This window comes from Gracilinanus agilis, chromosome 1 (genome assembly GCF_016433145.1).
Source record: "Gracilinanus agilis isolate LMUSP501 chromosome 1, AgileGrace, whole genome shotgun sequence".
NCBI lineage: Eukaryota > Metazoa > Chordata > Mammalia > Didelphimorphia > Didelphidae > Gracilinanus > Gracilinanus agilis.
The window spans coordinates 651,473,620-651,496,298 of record NC_058130.1 but is presented as its reverse complement, the minus strand read 5'-3'; the positions used below and the strand labels follow the sequence as shown (position 1 = coordinate 651,496,298).

General features: G+C 33.7%; 1 protein-coding gene across 1 annotated transcript in view; it reads right to left on the bottom strand.

Moving 5' to 3' along the window:
- Nucleotides 1-22,679, bottom strand: part of PKHD1L1 (PKHD1 like 1) — a 210,869-nt gene that overhangs the window by 171,856 nt on the left and 16,334 nt on the right. Inside the window, exons 4-12 of the mRNA XM_044658261.1 lie at nt 22,075-22,183; nt 17,641-17,698; nt 17,418-17,511; nt 9,509-9,562; nt 8,750-8,823; nt 8,180-8,222; nt 3,620-3,690; nt 2,440-2,550; nt 61-150 (exon numbers count right to left, since the gene is read on the bottom strand). Coding sequence (XP_044514196.1) covers nt 61-150; nt 2,440-2,550; nt 3,620-3,690; nt 8,180-8,222; nt 8,750-8,823; nt 9,509-9,562; nt 17,418-17,511; nt 17,641-17,698; nt 22,075-22,183 — 704 coding nt within the window. The remainder of the gene's footprint in view (nt 1-60; nt 151-2,439; nt 2,551-3,619; nt 3,691-8,179; nt 8,223-8,749; nt 8,824-9,508; nt 9,563-17,417; nt 17,512-17,640; nt 17,699-22,074; nt 22,184-22,679) is intronic.

Here is a 22,679-nt window from a genome sequence, read left to right as displayed (position 1 = left end):
TTTTATTGATAGAATGTGCTCCTCTCTGTCGATGTATAAATCTTTCTTATGACCACTTACCCGGATATATGGTTCTAAGGACACTAGGTCTGGGTGGTGTCTTACAATATATGTTACTTTCTGTGACTCTCAGGACCTCACAGTTCTGACCTGTGTAAATTAGAGAGCAGAAAACATAAAGTTATTGCTGAGTTTGCATAATGTAACCTCTACCTGTCAATCAAAAAGCTTTGTTTCACTGAAGAAGGCTCAAGTACAATTCTTAAAGTTGTAGAATTCAGAGAACAAACAGAGAAACTGTTTTTTTTTAATTTATTTAGAATATTTTCCATGGTTACATAATTCATGATTCCCACCCCACCCCCACCACTGCTCTTCCTTTCCTTCTCCCAGGGCTGACAAGCAATTCCACTGGGTTATACATGTATCATTGTTCAAAAATTATTTCTATGTTATTCATATTTGCAATAGAGTGATCTTTTAGCATCAAAACCCTAATCATATCCCTTTTGCACTACATGATTGATCACATACTTTTCTTCTGAATTTCTATTCCCACAGTTCTTTCTCTGGATGTGGATAGTATTCTTTTCTCATAAGTTAATGGAGAAACTCTTGATCTAAATTATCCAAGACAAGGAAGGAGTGGATTTCTGGTATAGTGGACATGTTATTCTCTTTATTTTTTAGAATCAAATCATCAATGTGTTGGCTTCTAAATTAAGCCAGAGTTCTTCTATATCTTATCTGACAACCTATTGACCTGTCTTATAAGTTTACTTTCCAATTTGTATTATATTTGTATTATATATCTCACTTTCCTCTTTCTAGATTCTAATGTCCTTGAGGGCTTTCTAAGTTCCCTTAGTACCTAGCACAGTTTATTGTAGAAATGAGGCATTTATATTTATTTTATATTAAATGAATTAATTTATATGTACTCTCCAATAAATCATCCATATTTATCTTTTTCATGAACATCTATTAAATTTAGTCTGAAAATGAAAATGTCAAAGTTCAAGGAAAGAATATACACTATAATTAATTCTTTCTTAGGAGAACTATGCTTTACAACACGTTTTATTTTTGAAACAAAAGGAAATTAATTTAATTTAATAAATGAAGATGTTTGGAAGAAAATATATCTGAGACTTCAGATTTTGTTCTTTAGAAAGAAGAAGATGCATAAGAAAAGCATCATGAGACAAAGAAAGAATGCTAGCTGAGAAGCCAGAGATCATGGATTTAGTTCTTACTTCTTCCACTTACAACTAACTATCAGTGCAACTCTGGGAAAGCCACTTAAGCATAAGAACCTCAGTGTTCTCATTTGTAAAATAAAGATGCTGGACTAAAGGCTCTTTAACATCACTCCAGCTCTGAATCTGATCCTAAGCAACTTTGATGAGGGAAATATGTTTTAAGAATAAAATTTCCTTCCTGGAAAGAATTTGGAATAAAAATTAGACTTTCCAGATGCAAAACAAAATAGCCTGGCAAAAGTAGATATGCTCTTAAAAGAAAACAAATTCTATAGTGCTTTTGACAACAGTTTAATTAACCTGTGGCAAGAGAATCCTGATATAATATTCAAAAGACAATTCATTACCTTCAAATAAGATAGCTCCTACGTAATAAAGTTCTTTCTCCCTCCCTTTGCTGTCTCCCCTTACAACAGCTGGTCTTTTAAAAATGGGCAATAAAGGACCATGTGTCTGTATTGAGATAAGGCCTTTTCATTGTTAGCCACGTTGGAACTTTGGTTCAAAATTGACCTTTTTTATAAAGAAGTTGGCACCCTGAAAGCAGACCACAAGACTCAGGATAGAATGCATATTACAAAAAATGCAATATTGTCTCTAACCTTTAGGTAAAATTCAGTATCAGCCTATAAAGACTTAAGGATTTTATGACTATTTCTGGAAGGTCAGTTGGTGTATTAGAGGCCTTCCTTATTATCCTGACATCATGAGAAAATCAGAGTAGTATTCAAGCCATCCACCTGTCATTCCTCATCTTTGCCAGGTGATAAGCCTATCTTCTTTTTCAATCATGCATTTTTCTGATAACACCTTTTATACCTACTTTTCAGGTTTCTGCATTGGTTATACGTTACTGCCTGCTCACACAAAACATGCACTTCCCCATTTCTTACTATATGATACTCATTTTCATTTTTTCAGAGATTACTGTGTTCCATGTCTAATAATGATAATAAACACCATAGGTTCACCCCAAATTTTCTTTGCAACAGCCATCAAACAGTGGGCTTGATAGAGCACTTTTTTCCATCTACTACATGACACTTGGAAGGGTTTGGTAAATTATTTGGGGAAATAAATATTATTTTCTCTATTAATTTTTAAAAATAAACTTATGATTCTCTGTGATGATTATGAAATTTTGTTCAGAAATAGTACTGGAAAGCTTTGAAAATACCTCCAATAATAACACGGACTGGGGAGTCAGTCTGATCAAAGAAATGTCCAGTTATGGTCAGTAATGTGCCACCTTGAAAGCTCCCTTGGGATGGTGAAATTTTTGTGACCTCTATGGGAAAAATACAAAAACAATGTGATTTAAAACATTTTAATATAGATCAAAACTTAGCCTTGGATACTAACAATTTCCCACCACCTTCAGCCTCCTCTTCCCTCTGATTAGAGGGCCAGAAGGAAGAGCAATAAATTGCACCCAAAGCTTTTCTTTACAAAGGAGAGGATCTGGGCTTTGTAGCTCACTTTGAACTCTACTGAACAAATTGCCCCCACTCCAGGTACCCCTTGCTGTTCTTCCTCCAACCACCACCCCAGCTTCCTTTTGCATGTTGTCTTCCCCCATTAGGTTATAAACGCCCTGAAATCTGGGACTGTCTTTCTTTTTCTTATTTGTATCCCTAGCTTGTGGCATAATGCCTACACAAAGTAGGAATTTAATAAATGTTTATTGAATTGAATCAAAATGTACTTTTTGAATATTTTTGAATGTCTATGACATTAAAAAAATACTGATATTAGCAGACAAAATTAGAAAATATCTTCAGGGCAGTTTTGAAAGCCACACACTGAACTTATTAAATACTTAAGAGTGAAAACCTGAAGTTTCATGTGCAACCTCCTTTTTCTATTCTATTATATATATGGAAATGTCCATTTTATTTAGTGCTTGTTAGGAATGGAACAAAAATATAGATTACATATTGATTCACTAAATGTTTTTCTAATTTTGAAATTTGAAAGAAGAAGAAGGAGGAAAAGGAGAAAGAAGAAGAAGCAGAAGAAGGAGGAGAGAGGAAGAGTGCTTGTTACGTCATTTATATACGTGTTAATTTCTTTATTAGCTGAATGATTAATAGGAGTTAAGCAAGGAAATTTCTCTTCCCATTTGTAGATAGAGAATGAATTTGAGCTACCTGATGTGGATGGGAATAATAAAAAAATGATATATTTTTTTCACATGACCAACAGTAAGCTTCCTGTAGGCAGGCCACACATTACTTCACATGCTAAAAATTTTGATTGTTTTGTTTTTCATAAATGCCACTGATTTTTGTCTTTCTTGATTCGGTCACAGTACTACATGTATGTGTACATTAACTTGGAATGAAAAGGCTACATACCTGCATATGTCTGAAACATTGCAATTTTATTAAGAGAGGAGATAAAATATGTTGCTAACTCTGGAAAGCTCCTGTAAGAGAAAATATAAATTCCTTTAAAATTTACCCTCATTTTGGGGAAATGTAGGCTTTTACTTGAATGAGGAATAAATAATGATTGGGTTAATTTCTGGATTGATTTCAATATTTAGAAAAATACCAGGACACATGATAAATTTTTTTCTAGTACCTGGAAAAACACAAATAATCAGCATGATTTTCAGATAAATAGAATTTCTTTCTAGTGATGATGTAAATAAATGACAAGGTGGCTTTTGCCTACGTTGGCTTTTTGTTGTTGCTCAATTCTTTCAGTCATGTCTGACTCTCCAAGACCCCATCTGTGATTTTCTCAGCAAAGATTATGGAGTAGTTTGCCATTTCCTTCTTCAATGCATTTGACAAATAAGGAAACTGAGGCAAATAGGGTTAAGTGACTTGCCCAGGGTCACAGAGCTAGAAAGTGTCTGAGGCTAAATTTAAACTCAAATCTTTCTTCCACTTTGCCACCTAGCTGCTTCATGCCTTGGCTTTTGCTTCTTCCTAACTGAATCTTTTTATTGTTTCATAGAGAAACTATTCTACTTATTTTCTTTTTTTCTTCAAGCCTCCCACACTTTCCCTCCTTTATTTTCCTTGCTTGGGAATTTCCTGATAAAATGGGGTCATTGCCATTTTCCTTCTTTATACTTTAGGACCCCTTGATACCATCCCTTCATTCTCTTCCAGGCTCTGAGAATCAGGTGGGTTGTTTTCCTTGCAAAGGCTATCACTTTTATGGATACACCTGATATCATTACCTCCCAACTTTTCTAGCAGATTTCCCTCTCATCTTCAGTCTATCCATTTGACTAATTCCACACCTGTTGCCTGTAAATATGGTCATGTCACTCTTGTTCTTAAGAAATTTTCATTGGTTCCTCCCCAGAAACTAGCACCCTGTCTCTCTTTTTGCCACCCTCACTGTCACTCAGCCAAACTTCTCAATTAAACCATCTGTTCAGATAGTTTCAACTTCCTCTCCTTTCAATCACTTTTGAAACTTCTGAAATCTGGTTTCTGATTTCAATATTCAACTAAAACTGCTCTCTCCAAAGTTATGAATAATCTCTTTGTTGCCAGATTTAAAGGCCTTTTTCTTAGCTACTCTTTTTTACCTCTCTACAAAAGCTGGCATTATTGACTATCTACTCTTCTTGGATATTCTCTGAATTTTCATGATACTGCTCTTGGTTCTCCTTCTATTTGTCTGATTGCTCGTTTTCATTCTCTTTTGCTGAATAATTATCTATATTATGCCTCCTAACTGTAGGTCTATCCCAAGGTTCTAACTGGAGACCACTTCTCCCCACTCTCTATTCTCTCTCATGACCTCATGAGCTCCCATGGGTCTTCTAAATTGTCTTATCTGTACAGGTGACTCCCAGATCCATACATCTACGTGTCATCTGTCTCATGAACTTCATTTCTATCATGACAATTGCCTATTTGACATCTTAAGCTAGATATGCCAAAAGCACCCCAAACATCACACATCCCAAACCAGAAATCATTATCTTTTTTCCAAACTTCATTCCTCTACTGAACTTCTCTTTTTTCTAGTGAGGGCACTACCATCCTTCAAGTAGTTCAGGTTTGCAGAGTTGCTGCCCTCTTTAGTTCCTCCTTCTTACCCTCCATATTCAGTGAGTTTCCATTCATGCCATCTCTACCTTAATAATATCTCATGCATCTATCCCATTCTCTCTACCCACATAGCTACCACTGTAGTTCAGGCTATTATTGCCCCTCATCTGAACTACTGCAAGGGCCTCCTGATTTGTTACCTTGCCTCATCTCACCTGGCTCCAGTCCATCTCCCCACAGTCACTAGGCTGATTTTCCTCAAGTACAAGTCTAACCATATCAACCCTAAGTCTTTCTAGCCCTAATTGCTAGCCCCAGGCCTGGCACATTCATGAATGCTTGTTAACTGATTTTGTTTGGCTGATTATTAAGGAGACTGAGAAAGAATCTGCTCTAAGTGGGAACTTGTTTTATTTCATAGGTCCTTAGATTTAGAGTTAGAAGGAACTTTAGAGGTTATTTAATTCAAAATTACCTTTTTACATTCAAGAAACTTTAGCCTAGAGAAGTTAAATAATTTGCCTAAGGCCACATAGACAGCAAGGACCTGAGTTAGGATTCAAATCTGCTGTTACTATACCCTAAGCTTTCAAATATTTGGAAGATTACTATAAGATTCTTAACCTTCCTTAGGCATAGAAGAAAAAAATAGGTTTTATTACTAGCAAGAAATATTTATCTAAGGAAGACTTCTTCCAATATAAAAAGGATATATATTAAAATCTCTTTTCCATTAAGTGGAAACTTCTTCCCAGGGGATTTTTTTCTTTTTTATTGTTATGCAAAACGCATTTCCATATTGGTCAATATTGTAAGAGCACACTCATACCTAAGCAAGACAACTCCAACAGTTCTTTCTCTAGAGGTGGATAGCTTTCCCCACCATAAGTCTTTCTGGATTGTTCCAGATCATTGTGTTGCTGAGAGTAGCCAAGTTTTCACAGATAATCATTGCCCAATGTTGGTGTTATTGTGTACAGTGTTCTCCCAGTTCTGCTTATCTCACTCTGCATCAGTTCCCACAGATCTTTTCCAGCTTTTTCTGAAATCATCCTGTTTATCATTTCTTATAGCACAATAGTATTCCATTAGCAACATGTCTAGCCATTTCCCCAACTGATGGATATCTCCTCAATTTCCAATTCTTTGCCACCACAAAAAGAGCAGATATAAATATTTTTGTACATATGGGTCCTTTCCCCTCTTTCCCAGGGAATTTTAAAGCAATGATCCAGTTGCCATCTATCTAAAACAGTTTATTAATCCTACTTAAAAGAAAAGAGCTAAAATGTTTGATTATCTCTTATTTAGCATTGTTTTACCTACTACCTTGCTTTTTTTAGCTATCAGTTCATGTTAATATGGTATAGAAATAGCCCCAAACTAAAAGAAAAATATATAAATCCTAATCTCAGCTCTGGCATTACCTAGTTTTGTAATTTTAGTAAACCTCCTACTCCTGAGGATCTTCCTTTATATTCCCTGACACATAAAAGGAGAAGGAAATGACATAGTTCTTGTTCACTATTTCCCCTTTTGAAATCTTCAGTGTGCCACATTAGTCATCAACCATCTTCTGTACTTTCAGGTTTACTCCCTCCTATTCATATACTTTTTATTATACTCTATAGCCCTCCACATCACCCTCTTTCCTCGCAAATTGGTTCAGTACTTGCCTTATAGTCTTTTTCTCTATCTTATCTCCTGCCTCTTTTTATACTTTGACTTCCCAGTTCCTCAAACTTAACAACTCCCATGACCTCTGCCACCAGTCTACTTCAGTCCTACAAAGTAGTCATTAAAACGTGTTAGACAAATATCCCTATTCAGTGGTACTAGGTGCTGGAATTCTTAGCTATTACTCTAATAAGTGAACACAAACATTGTGTCCCTCCAAATGTTCACAAGCTCTGAGATCACCAGCTCTGTGATGTTTAATAATTCTATGTTTGAAAAGCATGTTGAATTCATCAAAAAGAAATATTTAGTTTATAACAATTTTGAATTCTTGAACTTCTTAGAGTAGCAAGCAATTAGAAATTAGCCTTAATTTATAAAAATCAAAATCATTAAAACTAGTCACCTCTTAAAACTTTGTGATTGACAACTTAGAGGAATGGTTAATTATTTCCTATAAAATCCATAGCCATAAAAAACATTTAGAATTTCTGACCATATGCCACAACTTATTTAGTATTGAGATGGAATACTACTGTGCTGTAAAAATTAGCAAGCAGCTTAGTTTTGGAAAAAATCATGGAAAGAACTGCATGAAATTATGATGAGTGAAATGAGCAGAATCAAGAGAACATTATATACAGCAAAAGAAATATTGTTTGAAGAATGACTTGTGCATGTCCACCCCCAGTGAATTGGTAAGTAGAAATAAGTTGAACATAGTTTTATAAATACTTTTTGCCAAGAATTAATGGGGTGGAGAGGGAGAGAGGGAAAGAGTTAACTGAATATTTTAATTTAACAAATAAAAATATTTTTTAAAATTTCCAAACATTTAAAAATAGATAAGGGAAAACCAATGTCAAATGATAATTGATTACAAGGATAGTATAGAACTTTGTTCTTAAAATTATTGAGTGCATTGGACCTTGTAGGTACCTAATAATCATATGTAAGTAGAACCAGTAAAATTCAAAATTAAATTATAAAAAGAATCACAAAATATTACATTGTTCCCAATATCTAGATGAACTAAAATGGTTTTTTTTCTAGAAATGTTATGAGTAAATGCTATTCCCATGTTTTATATTAAAGTTTCTTTGGAGTGGTACATGTTCTTAAATGTTGTAAATCATTATATAAATATAAATAACTATTAAATTTGCATTTCAAAGATAAAATCCATTATTAACGTTGTATTATAATGAAATGACTTACCTCCCATAATCACTATCTAAGATGAAACTGACATTGTGATGACCTGTCAATAAAAATGAACTATTTAATCAAATTCTCCATCATTGTTCCTGTTTTATTCATGGAAGAAAAGTAGTTGTGTATTATCAAAATGATGAAAATATAAAAGGAAAGAGAAGTAAATCTGAAAATAAAAACTATTTTGTGAAAGCATTAAATAAAGCTGGAGAAACATGTACATTAAAATATGTGAAGTAAAAAGATAAATAAGAATCAGGAATATAGGAAGAATGAAACCAAAAGCCATTTTAAAAAAGACTATCAGAAAAAAGAAACAGACAAAATAGTGTAGAAATTAAAATGGAATAGACAAAGAATGAAGAAAATGTGGAAGTTTAATTATAACAATAAAATATGTGGGAAAAAAGACAGATTGTGCATATTTAGGATTGAAAGGATGCCAAAGAGTGGAGTGGTAAAGAAGTGAGAAGAATATGTAGAGTTAGAAGAAAAATGAAAAAGACAGATTGAGATGATGCAAATACTTGAGGGCATTTAAGGAAAAGATGTTGAAAAATAACTGACACTTACCAATATAGGTTCCAGTCATTTTACAAATCATGGTGCCCATGTCACTATTTTGGTGGTTTAGTTTTAGGCCATATCTAATAAAATGCATATGAAAACAAATATTAACTGAAGCAGTATCTCCTCAAATTAATCATTAGTTTCAAATTATATAAAAATGATCATAGGTCAAATTATATTAAAATATATTTTACATAAAATTAAAATATTCCTTGGTTCCAGTTGAAGGTCTACATATTCAAGTAATATTTAATATAATGAAATCCCTAAATCATATTGTAATAATATGAATACCTCCAAAAGTTAATTACAAAGAAATTGTTTTATTTTGAAAGTCTTTTCACATGTTTCATTTCTGAAATAGTATTTTCATATTATTTATATGAAAAATACTATCCCATTTTAAAAGGGTTTTATGTTATTTATATGAAAAATAAAAATAAACATATGTGCATATGATATAAAAATATTCACTAAAAGAGGAATAATTCTTTATATGGTTTTCAATGCAGTAATTTCTTGGGTAATACTTGATGTTTTACTGATCTCAGATTTGTCAGTATAATCTACATATATCTAGTTCTGCATAAACTGACTCTCATCTACTTACAAATACTATATATATATATATATGCATATATATATAATGTGCTAAGATAGTTGTGTGAAATATTAAAAAATATTTTCTCAATTAAAAATGCTGTCTACATTTAAAATTGTTAAAGCTTTTATTTTAAGAAAAAAATCACTTATATTACTTACAAATCATCTGATTGAGGTATGAGAAGCTCACAGGGCATGCCTCCAACATAAACTCTAAACATTTTTTTGATTGGGAAAAAAAAGAACAAGTTTAATCTGAGAAATTGTACCAATTGACAATTCTCCTTGTATTCACTAAACCCTACCTTTGTAAACCTCCTCTTGTAATTTTCTGCATTATCTTCCATAAGATTTTTGGACTATTCCTTCCTATCTCACTTGCTGGAAGTCGCACACTATGCTGATTGAGTCCCCTACAAATTTGTTATCTAATCTATAGCATGTTCTTAGTGCTGCAAAGCAATCCTTTTATGCATATCTAATTAATTCCCTATTGCACTTTTTGTACAGAATGTTCAAAATATCTCTTTTATCCTCAATTCTCTAATGCCATTTTTCTTCCTTTTTCGTCAGCAAAGGACCAAGCCCCATGCCTTACAAAGAAAATTATGGCCATTTGCTCCTTTATCCTCTGTCTTTTAAAGTTCACAAATGCTAAAATAAAATGGTACATCATTCTTTCCTCCTTTACTACAATCTCTGATAAAGAGGTTACCCTTTTCACCAAATTTAACCTATTTATTCCAACCTCTAATTCTTCTGGCAGATTATTCCCACAATCATTGTCCTTTCTTCTAATTTTCAATCTCTTCATATCTATTGATTCTCTCCATTGCCTGCAAACTTATACAGGTTTCCTTCACTATTAAAAACAAAACAAAAACAACTGTACTTGGACCTACCATCTCCTCAAATTATCATCCTATGTTTCTTATCTTTTTCATAATCAAACTCCTAAAAAAGATACTCTACTCACTCTAGTTGCTTCCATGATCTCTCCTCTCACTTCTCACATTTTTGTCATATGGTCTCTAACTTTACTGTCCAATTGAATCTACTCTATTCAAAGTTACCAGCAATTTCTTAATAGCCAAATATGGCATTTTTCTTCATTTTTCTTCTTGACCTATCTACAGCATTTGACACTAATGATTATCCTTACAGTCTAAATATTTTCCCAAATTTAGGTTTTTGTGACATTGTTCTTTCTTGGTTCCCCTCCTAACTGTCTGACTACTGTCATATTGAATCTCTGGGAGCTTGAAGTTCACTCAGTGATTGACAGATAAGTCAGTTGGATAGAATGTTCCCAGAGAAGCATGCAGGAGGCAGGAGAGAGCAGTCGAGAACCCTGAGAGAGGTTCCGGGGTCTTTTTCCTGTCCTAAGGCTAGAGATCAGTGTGGATCCTGGTCTTTGGAGTTAGAGTTGCAAACACTATCTTGCAAGTTCCTCCTGCGTTTCCCGTACCGTTATCAATCTGTACTTGACCACCATCTCTGTGTCTACTGCCCCTAGATATTAGGAGTTTCATCATCTTAGCTATCTAGGCTTCCCAGGGCCCAGGAGGGATCCGGGAAGTGGGCAGGAGAAGAAGAAGAGGGTGGAAAGGGTGGATATATCTCAACTGTTAAGGCTTAAGATCTACAGAAGAAGAAGCTGAAGATTTCACAGCAGTTTGCCTACTCTGGTTTAGCCATGGCCAGGCTGGACCAGAGGGAAGCTATCATCTTGACTCCTTCATTGGCTGTAGTTAGAGATTCATTAGTAGCAATTTAAAGTAGGGTCTCCTAATACCTCAATCCTTTACCATTATCTTTCTTACCTAATATATTTAAAGTTTAACGTACCTTCCTGAAATCGGTTTATAATTTATTTTGGGAAGGGAGCCAACACAGTCAGATTACCAACGTTATCCCAGCTGAAGAGCCCAATTTAATAGGTGGGTCCTGAAGGGATAAACCACTTTGACCTGAAGGATCCTACATGCACAACTGTTATAAAGGAGAAGTACCATTCTATCCTCTCTGTACATCATCTTCATATACATGAAAAGATAGTAGTGACCTCCTTTCAATATAACACTACTTCTTTTAATTTTCCTTTGCTAGATTACCATCCATAGTGCTTCCCTAACTGTGAGTGTACTGGAATCCTATGTTGTAGGCTGTCTCTTCACAGAATCTGAAATTAGGAAGGAACTTTAGAGGCAGCCCATGCCCAAAAGGAATCCACATTACAATGTGCTTGATAAATACTCAATCAATCTTTGCTTGAAGACTTCTGAGGAGGATGAATCCACTACTTCTTGTGACAATTCATTCCAGTTTTATATAATACTGATGGTTACCAAGTTTCCCCTGATTTTAAGTCTGATTTGTTTCTGGCTTTGCCTTCTTTGGCCAAACAAATCAAATTGAATCCTTCATCTACACAACAGTCTTTCAAATATTTGAAGAGAACTACCATGTTTCCCTGGATATCCTCTTCTTCAAGCTAAACATGCTCACTTTTTGCAACTTTAACATAAACATGAACTGTAAACCCTTCCCCATCCTAGCTGCCCATCTCTGGATACTCTCTATCTTATTAGTGTTCTTTTTAAAGTATGGTGCCCAAGTCTAAATATAATAAACAGGCAATATTTGACAAAGGCAGGCTACAGTGAAACTATCATTTCTTCTTCCTGGAAGTCATCTCCATTCTAATGCAGACCAAGATCACATAAGGTTTTTTTGGCTGGTACATCAGTTTGCTGACTTAAATTGAACTTGCAATCTGTTGAAATTCCAGGATATTTTTTCAGAGCAACTTCATGCCTTCCCCATCTTATATTTATAAAGTTCAATTTTTGGTGCTTGAATACAAAATTTTACATTTATCTCTACTGACGTTTATCTTATTAGATTTAGCCTAATGTTCTAGTTTGCTAATATCCTTTTGGATCTTGACTCTGACATCCACAGTGTTAGCTTCCTCTCTCAGATATCTGTCATTCGTAATTTAACATTCCATCTATGCATTTATCCATTGTTTAAAATGCTAAAATCACAGGGCCAAGTATACATCCCTATATACTCCACTGAAGACCTGCCATGCTCATTTTGAATCATTAATTATCACTCTTTGAGTTTGATCATTTAACTAGTTTTGAATCTGATCACTTTAACATATTATCCATCTCTCTCCATTTTTTATACAAGAATGCTCTGAGAAAGTTTGTTAGGAGATGTTTTAAAAATCTAAATAAAATAAACTCATAGCATTTTCCTCAGCAGAGTTTAATAATTCTTTATTTTTAAAAGAAATTTTTTTAGTCTGCCATGATTTGTTGTTGATGAAGCCATTTGGCTCCATGGTTTCCATAATCCATCCTAGAATATTTCTAGGTATTCAAGTCAGGTTCACTGGCTTATAGTTTTTATACCATTGTCTTCTCTTTTTTGAAAACTGGGATGACATTTGCCAATCTTTAATTTTTTGATATCTAGTACATTTTCCAGATTCTTTTAATTATCAATCATCAATGGTCCAGCAATCACATTTGCTAATTCTTTCAAGACCTGGGAATATAATTTATTTAGGCCAGATGTCTTGAATTAACCATTTTTACCTAAGTGCTCTAGAACTGTCTCCTATTTTGTCTTGGGTATCAACTTTCTGGTAGTCACTTCCTACAGCCTGAATCATTTCCCATATAAGGGTTATTATTCTCTTTGACAAAAAAAATGTAAACAGAGCAAAAACTAATTAACTTTGCCATTTCTTTTTTATCAGTTACTATACCATTCAATCCATTCTATACAAAGCTCCTATTACTTTTTTAACTTTCATTTTTCTACTAATATAACTTTCAAGAATCTGACAGGTTTTTACAAGTTCTTATGTGATATTCCTCAAAAATTCCTCTTTCATTGTCTACTCATCTCCATTACTCATCTCACCATAAATTTCTCCTCTACTCTCATCACTGATATATTTAAACCAATCTAGTTCTATGTCCCCATATAAAAATAAATATTTCAGTAGTGTCTTGCTCTTAATTACTTAGAAATAAATTGAAATAAACACATAAATTCCTTGTGATCTATGATATATTTTTCTCTGTATTTCCACAATTTCAAGTCAATAAAATTCCTCAGTCTGGAAGGAAGACCAAAATGCATACCTAGAAGATAACAACAGCAAAGCCTCAAAAAAATGTTAATTACTCTCAAAACCAAAAAGAATTCCTGAAAATACTCAAAAAGGATTTTAAAAACAAAATTAGAGGTAGAGGAAAAATTGGTAAAAGAAAGTTGATGTAAAAAATCATGAAAAAAGAGTCAACGGCTTGGTAAAAGAGGCACAAAAAATATTGAAGAAAATAAAATTTAAAAAAACAGACTGGGCCAAGTGGTAAAAGAGACATAGAAACCCACTGAAGCAAACATCTTAAAAAGCAGAATTGGAAAAAATGGAGAAAAATATTTTAAAAATTCACTAATGAGAAGTGCTCTCAAAAAATAAAATTAGCCAAATGAAAACAGAGGTATAAAAGCTCTCCAAGGAAATGATCTCTTAATTAGATTTGGGCAAATGGAAGCTAAGGATTCCATGAGACATCAAGAAACAATAAAACAAAAGCAAAAGAATGAAAAAAAATAGAAGAAATTATGAAATATCTCATTGGAAAAACCCAACCTTTAAAATAGAACCAGGAGAGATAATTTAAGAATTAAGAGAGCAAGGGAGTTAACAGAGTATTGTACTTTTTTTTGTTAAGTAAATACATTTATTTAACAAAAAGAATTATTGGAATACCTGAAAGCCATGATTTAAAAAAGGACCCTAGACAGCATTTTTAAAGAAATTATCAAGGAAAATTGCCCTAATAACCTAGTACTAGGGTGTAAAATAGAAATGTAAAGAATACAATTTCTGAAAGAGATCCCAAGAAAACTGCCAAAAATATGATAGCCAAGGTCTGGAACACCCAGCTCAAGGAAAAAAATATTGCAAGCAGAGAGAAACAATTCAAATATCACAGAACCAAAGGCAAGTTTATGTAAGATGTAGCAGGTCCCACATGGGAAGATGATACTTATAACTCCTAAGGACTTTATTAATATTAGGCCAATTAGAAGAAGTATATACATAGATGGTGAACCTTGACTATGATGTGATAGCATCTAAAAAAATAAAATTAAAGAGTGAGAGAGATGCACTGGGAAAAGAGGGAAGGAAGAAGTAGAATGGGGTAAATCATATCACATAAATGGGGCATGAAAGAGTTTTTATAATGGAGGGAAAAATGGAAGAGTATCAGACAATGCACGTAAAATTTACTCTCATCAGACAAATATTAAAAGGGATGTGGGAAAATTGGGACACTAATTGGTGGAACTGTGCATTAACCCAATCATTTTGGAGAGCAATTTGGCACTATGCCCAAAGGACTATAAAATTATACATACTCTTTGACTTAGCAATATCACTACTAGATCTATGTATACAAAGAGATTTTTAAAAGTAGGAAAAGGAACTATATGTACAAAAATATTTATAGCAGTTCTTTTAGTGGTGAAAAAGAATTGGAAACTGAGTTATTGCCCATTAATTAGGGAATGACTATGAGTTGTGGTGTATGATTATGATGGAGTACTACTGTGACAATGACAACCAGGATGCTTTCAGAAAAACTTTGAAAAATGTACAAGAATGGATGGATGAAAAGTGAAGTTATCAGAGCCAAGTGAATGCTGAGCACAGTAACGGCAATACTGTATGATGATCAACTGTGAATGTCTTGGCTGTCCTCAGCAATACAATGATATAAGACAACACTAAAGGTGTTATGATGAAAAATGCTATCCACCTCTAGACAAAGAACTGATAGAATCTGAAGCATACTTTACCTGTGGGTTTTTTAAGGGGGAGGAGTCTATGTTTTCTTTTACAGCATGACTAATATAGAAATATACTTTGACTACATGTGTGTAAACTATATCAAATTACTTGCCTTCTCAATCAAGAAGGGAGAGAAGGGAAGGAGGGAAGGAATTTATAACTCATGTGATTTGAAAAAATAAAGTATTTTAAAAAAGAAAGATGTTAATAATGATATTATACATAATAATATCATATAATGTTATAATAATAATATCAATAATATATGATGATCAACTGTGAATGACTTAACTATTATCAACAAGGCAAGGATCCAGGACCACTCTTTAAAGTACTCATGATAAAACAGGATATCCACTATCACAGAAGGAACAGATAGAGTCCAAATACAGATTGAAACATACCATTCTTCACTTTATTTCCTCTGTGAATCTTTTTCCAGTGTAAGCAATATGCATATTATTTCACAACGTTGTGAACACAAAAATATATTATATGATTATATATACAACTATATCATATTACCTGCCTTCTTGGGGAAGGGGAGGAAGTCGGAAGGAGGGAAAAAATGAGAGATTTTTGAACATAGCTAATATGAGAATTTGTTTCTCTTAAATAAGCATATTTATTATAATTTATTATATATTTATAACAAAGTGTATTATATGTATTATGTTATTATGTTCTACATTAAATTGTGTTCTATATAAAAATAAAAGAAACGGTAACAAAAAAATAAAAAGAAAGAGGAGTCAGATTTGTTTCAGAGAGGAAACCAATAATATGTAATGCTAGGTTAATTCACATTGTGAAGCATTTGAGCTAATAATTATGGAATTAGCTAATACCTAATATAATTATGTAATAATTTTAACAGTAATAGCTAATAATTAGCCAGTCCCTTTGCTTTCAAGTTTTGCATAGTGAATCCCTTAATGTAAATATTCTGCCATTAATCATATTGTTCACCCACAAGCTTTCTGTTTCTAGTTTGATTCCACTTGAATCATTATTTTGTTGGACTTCTTTGACTAGGGTCCTTACATATATATTAATTAATATGATTTTTATAATTACAAATATGATTGTGATTTCTATTGCTCTATGTAAAAAGCACTGGACCAAGTTGTTGCTCTGTCATTAACTATCAATGTGACCTTGGGTAAGATATTCAGCTTCCTTTAATTCCGGGCTATCTCATCTGTAAAATAAAAAAAACTAGACTAAATGATAACTAAAATCCTTTCCTTATTTATGATAGCATGATTCATTATCATTATTACTTCCCATTCAATGCTGTCTGATATGTGTGGTAACTAAAGGGGGCAACAAAAAGGATTTCCACCAAAAAAAGAAAATGACAAAGCAGAGTGCAATGAGAACAAATGCAAGACAAACTTCCTAATGATTTATAATGGACTTGTGTCAAAATATCTTTTTAAACAAAAGGAATCAGGACCAAATCCATAATAATCAATTTTGTTGAAAACAAAGACCTTTGGGGCTTTAACCTATTAGTTCTTAAATATATAATGCTATTATGTATTATGGCATATAGTGATATAAGACACAGAATATCATATATAATAACATAGTATAATGATTATTAGAGGCAACATAGTATAAAGGAAAGAATTCTAAACTAGAAATCATAAGAATTAGACTTTAGCCCTGACACTGACACTAACTAGTCACATGACCCTGCAATAGTTTGTCAGCATCTCTGGGTATAGTAATCTCATCTGTAAAATGCACGGGCTAGATAATTTCTATGGTCTCTTTAAGCTCTCAAATGTAATTATACTAACTCCATGACACTGGTTTGGTTATTGCCATGACACTGGTTTGGTTCCAAGTGACTTTGATTAATATCACTTTTATTTTCCCTAGTAGAGACAGATGGAGCTGACTCAGATAGAAAATGAGGACAACTGGCCAGAGGCCCCAAGTCAATTGCATCCATCTCACGAGCTCTCTATTTTCATTTCTGCAGTTCATGGTCCCGTTCCTCTATATGGCAGCACTTTGATAGCAGAGCAAATTTAACTACAAGGTACCTTAACAATCATTTAATTCAGTCTCTTCATGTTGCAGACATACTTAATAGCATTATGCACAGTATTGATGGAATGTTCCAGTTTGTCTGTTAGCTAAATGAATGTTGCTAGATAAATTGAATACCTCAAAATCCTAACATTTTTTCCATTTGAGCTCAAAGCAGTGTTACTTCCATAGACATCTGTGAAGATTCTGCCTTGGATTGTTATTATTGAGCCTAGAAATAGAGGGATAAAGTGGTATTGGTTAAGTAAAATGTACTTTAAATATGTTAGGCTACAATACAAAATGGAATATCACAAGATTATAGATGAAATGGAGGCATTTGGGTTGATTTATAACTGACCTGGTAATCCAGTCAAAGGTGTGATGTTCCTTATTGTTGGGGTTCTGAAATTTTTGGTCTGTAAGGAAAGAATACATATGAAGCACTATATCTTTGGCACTCACTAAACATCATATATTCCAATTTGTGGATAAAACTAATCTCCACTATACAAATTGCCCAGATACTTTCATTTTAATGGAATACGCATATAAATTGAAATGTCAATTTGAAGCAATTATGTTGATAATTCTAACCCTTTGAATATATTTTCATGTCAATTATTATTTAAGACTACATGTGATTTGAAAGTTAAAACGGAGTTCTCTGCTTTGTGTTCTGTGCATACAGAGACATAGTTTCCTTAAAACCCAAGGCCTGAGAATGCCACCAGTTTTGTCTTGCCACTCATATTCAACCACCTCACCTCCATTTAAGTTCTTTTAATCCAGCTTAGCACGGTAAAAAAAAAAAAAAAAAAAAAAAAAAAAGCACAGTAAAAAACGCAGTAGCTATGTAATGTAATTACATTACATAGCTACTGCGTTTTTTACCTAGGTTCAAATTCCACCTCTGATGTTTACCAACTGCATGGTTTTAGACAAGTCACCTAATCTCCCTAATCCTTAATTTGCTCAACTATAAAATGAGGGGATTGGACTAGAGAGTCTCTAATAAACTTGATTACCTCATTTATAGATATTGATCTGAGGATATGTTTGATCCTCTCCCAATTCTTGTTTTTGTTATTTATCTCTCTATAACAGGGGTTGGCAACATATGGCTCTCTTCCATATTATAAATGCTAAATTCAGTGGCTTTTCTATGCCAACTGACAATATTGGCTATTTCCCACTTCTTGAAAACTTTTCTATCTCTTTTATTTGGTGATACTTCTCTCTTACTTTTCCTCCAATCTCTTTGAATACTCTGTTATGTTCTCCTTCCTTGATGCTTGCTACATCTTGTCCTATCACCCCCAAAAAGTGGTAACTCCCTAAGTCTTTCTCCTGGGTTCTCCTTTCTTCTCTTTCTACCCTCTCTCAGTGGTCTTATCTATTTCAAAGAATTATATTTTCACTTTCATGCTTATGATTCTCAGAGCTATATATACAGTGCCAATTTCTCCTTAGAGCTCCTGTGTTAAATTTTCATACATGCTGAGATTTTCCTTGATGTTCTAGATTCAAGATTCATTATATCCCAAATTTATCTTATTTTCTCCATCAAAATCAAATTCTATTAAATTTCCTATTTCTGTTGATGGTATCACTGTCCTTGCAGAAACCTACACACCAACATTTGAAATCATCTTTGACCTATCTAGGGCCTTCATTCTTTCTATTCAGTCAATATCGCTCACATCTGTGTCTTCCAACCTACGTACTACCATAGCTACTGCATCTATTGAGGCCCTAATTACTTCTTTTTTTTAAGTTTATTTATTTATTTGTTTGTTTATTTAATTTAGAATATTTTTCCATGATTCCATGATTCATGTTCTTTCCCTCTCCTCCTCCCTCCCCCTCCCATAGCCAATCTAACTGTAACTTCTTACTTAGCTTCCTCACTAATTTTTCTGCTTCCAAATTCTCTCTTCCCCAATTCACTCTTTATGCTGCTGCTGAAGTAATCTTTCTAATATACACATCGGATCATACCCCTTCACCATGCAAAAACCTTCAGTATATCCTTATTGTCAAAAGGGTACAATAAAAACTCCTTATACTGCCATTCAAAGCCAGCCATAGTTTAGCTTTCACTTAGCTGCTGCTCATTCTAAAGTTAGACTACTCCCCAAGGCTTGAAACTTCAAATTATACTAGTAATCATTCTCTGATCTCATACTGCCCTCTATTGGTTCTCAGTTTTTCCACAGACCATCCCCCTATGATTTGGAACAGATCTCTTTCCTGAAATTATTTTCTAAGCTCACTTTAGGTGTTACTATGATCCTTCCCTGATTTCCCAGATAAAGATGGCTCCTTTCCCCCTAAATATGACATACTTCCCTGTATAAGCCTTTTTGTTTACTATTTATTCCTATTTAAACTTGTATTATTATCTCATCTTTGGTTATACTTGCTTTCTCTAAAACCATGGACAGCATCTCCTGATCAACCTGGAAACAAGAACTTGGAGGAAATATGCCAGATAAGAAGATCACATATGGGCAAATGCCTCAGTTTCCGAAAAGGGAAAAAATATGGAACCTACAATGAGTGTATGAGTGAGTGGATGTCAATTTCCAACCCATATTTTTGAGCATTTAGGAAGAGAATGATAATCAAACTAGAAGAAAGCATGAATTCCTTAAAAATAGAAGCTTTCAACGGCTGATCAATTAATTAATGGCATTTATTAAAAGTCTCCTATATGTCAATCACTATGCTAGGACCTGGAAAATAAAGACAAAATTAAGTTGCTTCTGCCCTCAAGGAGGACAACAATACATATCTAAACAAACAAATACAGAAAAATACAAAGTAATTTGGAGATGAGGGTAGTAGAAGTTGGGAGAGGGCATGAGCAGACTATGTCAAACTTGCTAAATCTTTCTAAAGAGAAATTATTTCAGCATTATATAAAAAAGCTATGAAAATTTTCCTATTTGTTGATCCAGCAAAAAACAGTAGTTTATACGAAGTTTGAAACAGAATCATTTATAATAGTAAACCATCATATACAACCTAAATGCCTTACTATTTGGCAATATCTGAGCAAATTATGAGGTCAATATGATAGAAAGGGTTTTTTGTTGTTGTTTTTTTGGCTAACCTATGTTTTCAGTGATGAAGGAAATGGATAAGGACCTTACTTCATTTATCAGTACCTACTATGTATATAACTCACAATTTTAAAGAGTTGCCTCAGATGGAATATTATATCATTATGAAAGAGGATCTAGACATAGACTATAAATATGTCTTTTTGTCTGTTTATTTTTTATGAAATGGATTTTTCTCCCTTTCTTGAGCAGTAGTACAATGATAAGAAGAGTACTAGCTATGGAGTCAGAGGACCTAAGTTCAAAGTTCATCTCTGACACTCACTACCTGTATGAATTTGGGCAGGTCACTTGACCTTTCTGAGCTTTAGTTTCCTAATTAATAAGATGAGAGGGTTGTATAAGATGGTCTCAGATATATTCAAGACTAAAGATATGATTCTGTAATATAGCAAAGGAATACCCTGTGAGAAAACTCTGCCAAATTCAGATCCTCAGCTATTTTGCAAAATTTTACAATAATTGCAATAAATTTCAATATAAATTGCATTTGCAGTCTTGGAGATTTGTCCAAGGCACTAAGAGCTAACGTGAATGAACCAGAGTCACAGAGACTGTATGTGTGAGAAAATGAACCCAGGTCTTCTTGATTCTGGCTACTATACCACTCTGTATCTTGGGAAACATTTAAACAAATATTAAACTTTAAAAGGAAAATACATGATACTGTGGTAGTCACTATTAGGGGAAATTTTATTATATTAACAAAGGCGGGAAGAGAATTGATAGCAGAGAAAAACATCGTGTTTAGAATTCTTTTCATTTACATTTCCTAGACCAATCAATAATGGGCAAAAAAGAGAGGTCCTTTAAATATTCAGTTAATCACAAAATGACACCTTCAAACTGAGGATCTGGCAGTATTAGTACTTACTAGGGCCTTGCCACATAGCCCAAGTTAATTTTCCTAAAGGACCTAAAGCTATCCACAAGAGTTGATTGGTCCAAGGGACTAGATAAGATATTCAGCCTCTCTCATGGCTTCTCAGTCACTTAAGGGATAAAAACTTCCCCATGAGGAGTCAGAGACCTTCAAACTTAAAGGAAATATCATTACTATATGAGCTGACACACCTTTCTGATCCCTGTGTTTTCTCCATTTGGATATGAACTGGGCTATGACTACCTGAATGATGGCTGTATCTTTTTTGAATAGTCATTAGTGTTCCTATTAAGTAAACTTCCTTTCTGTTAACTTTTTTAAAAAACATAGCTTTATTTTGGTCTATTCATAATAGCAATGATCAAGAGTATAACTTTATAAGTACCTCTAATTATTGTAAAAATGTTATGAAGAGATAATAATATTTCATATTTGTATGGATCCTTACAGTTGATAAAATACTTTCCTAACAGTAACACTTTATAATATTATTTTTTATGAAAATGAGGCCTTAATTTGTTAGTATTTTAAACTTGTTTTACTCACTGTATTACTTTTCTTATTTAAAAAAGAGAGGGGGGGGGCAGCTGGATAGCTCAGTGGATTGAGAGTCAGGCCTAGAGATGGGAGGTCCTAGGTTCAAATCTGGCCTCAGACACTTCCCAGCTATGTGACCCTGGGCAAGTCACTTGACCCCCATTGCCCACCCTTACCACTCTTCCACATAGGAGCCAATACACAGAAGTTAAGGGTTTAAAAAAAAAAGAGAGAGACATTTACACACCTGGAAGCTACATGCCCAACTGTTGATATGGCCTCTGCAGGTATTATCGTTTGTGACAGCAACTCCATCCACACTGACTTTAACTGAATAAGTATCTTCAGGCATTGCTCTAAAAATAGAGTTTTAAACTTAATATATAATATCAATAAAATAATACTTCCCAGACCTAAATATTTCCTAAAAATATCAATAAATTCCCAATCCTTTCAAATTCATTAGCATATTGATGGCAGACACATCTCTCCAATCTTGTTTTAGTGCTGCAAGCTCAAATTGAGGCCAAACTCACGCTATTAACCCATTTTGTCTGTTATGAGTTGTATTTAGGTGACTATTAAGTCAAAATGGTCATTGATCATGTATTTCATACTGACGCTGATATGCACAAAGTGATAAAGTAAATTATGTTTCTCGATCATTTAAAAGTTTACAAGCATGCAATGGGATAAACATGTGATTTCCTCTATTCTATAGGATGCTGGGTCTTTCTGGGGACCACATGGGCTCTGGCTCCAGAGCTAAAAGACTTGCCACCTTGGTATGACACAGCAATTCCTTTTTCCTTGTAATAGTAGTGGAAGTAGGAAAATGTGTTTTTTTAAAAG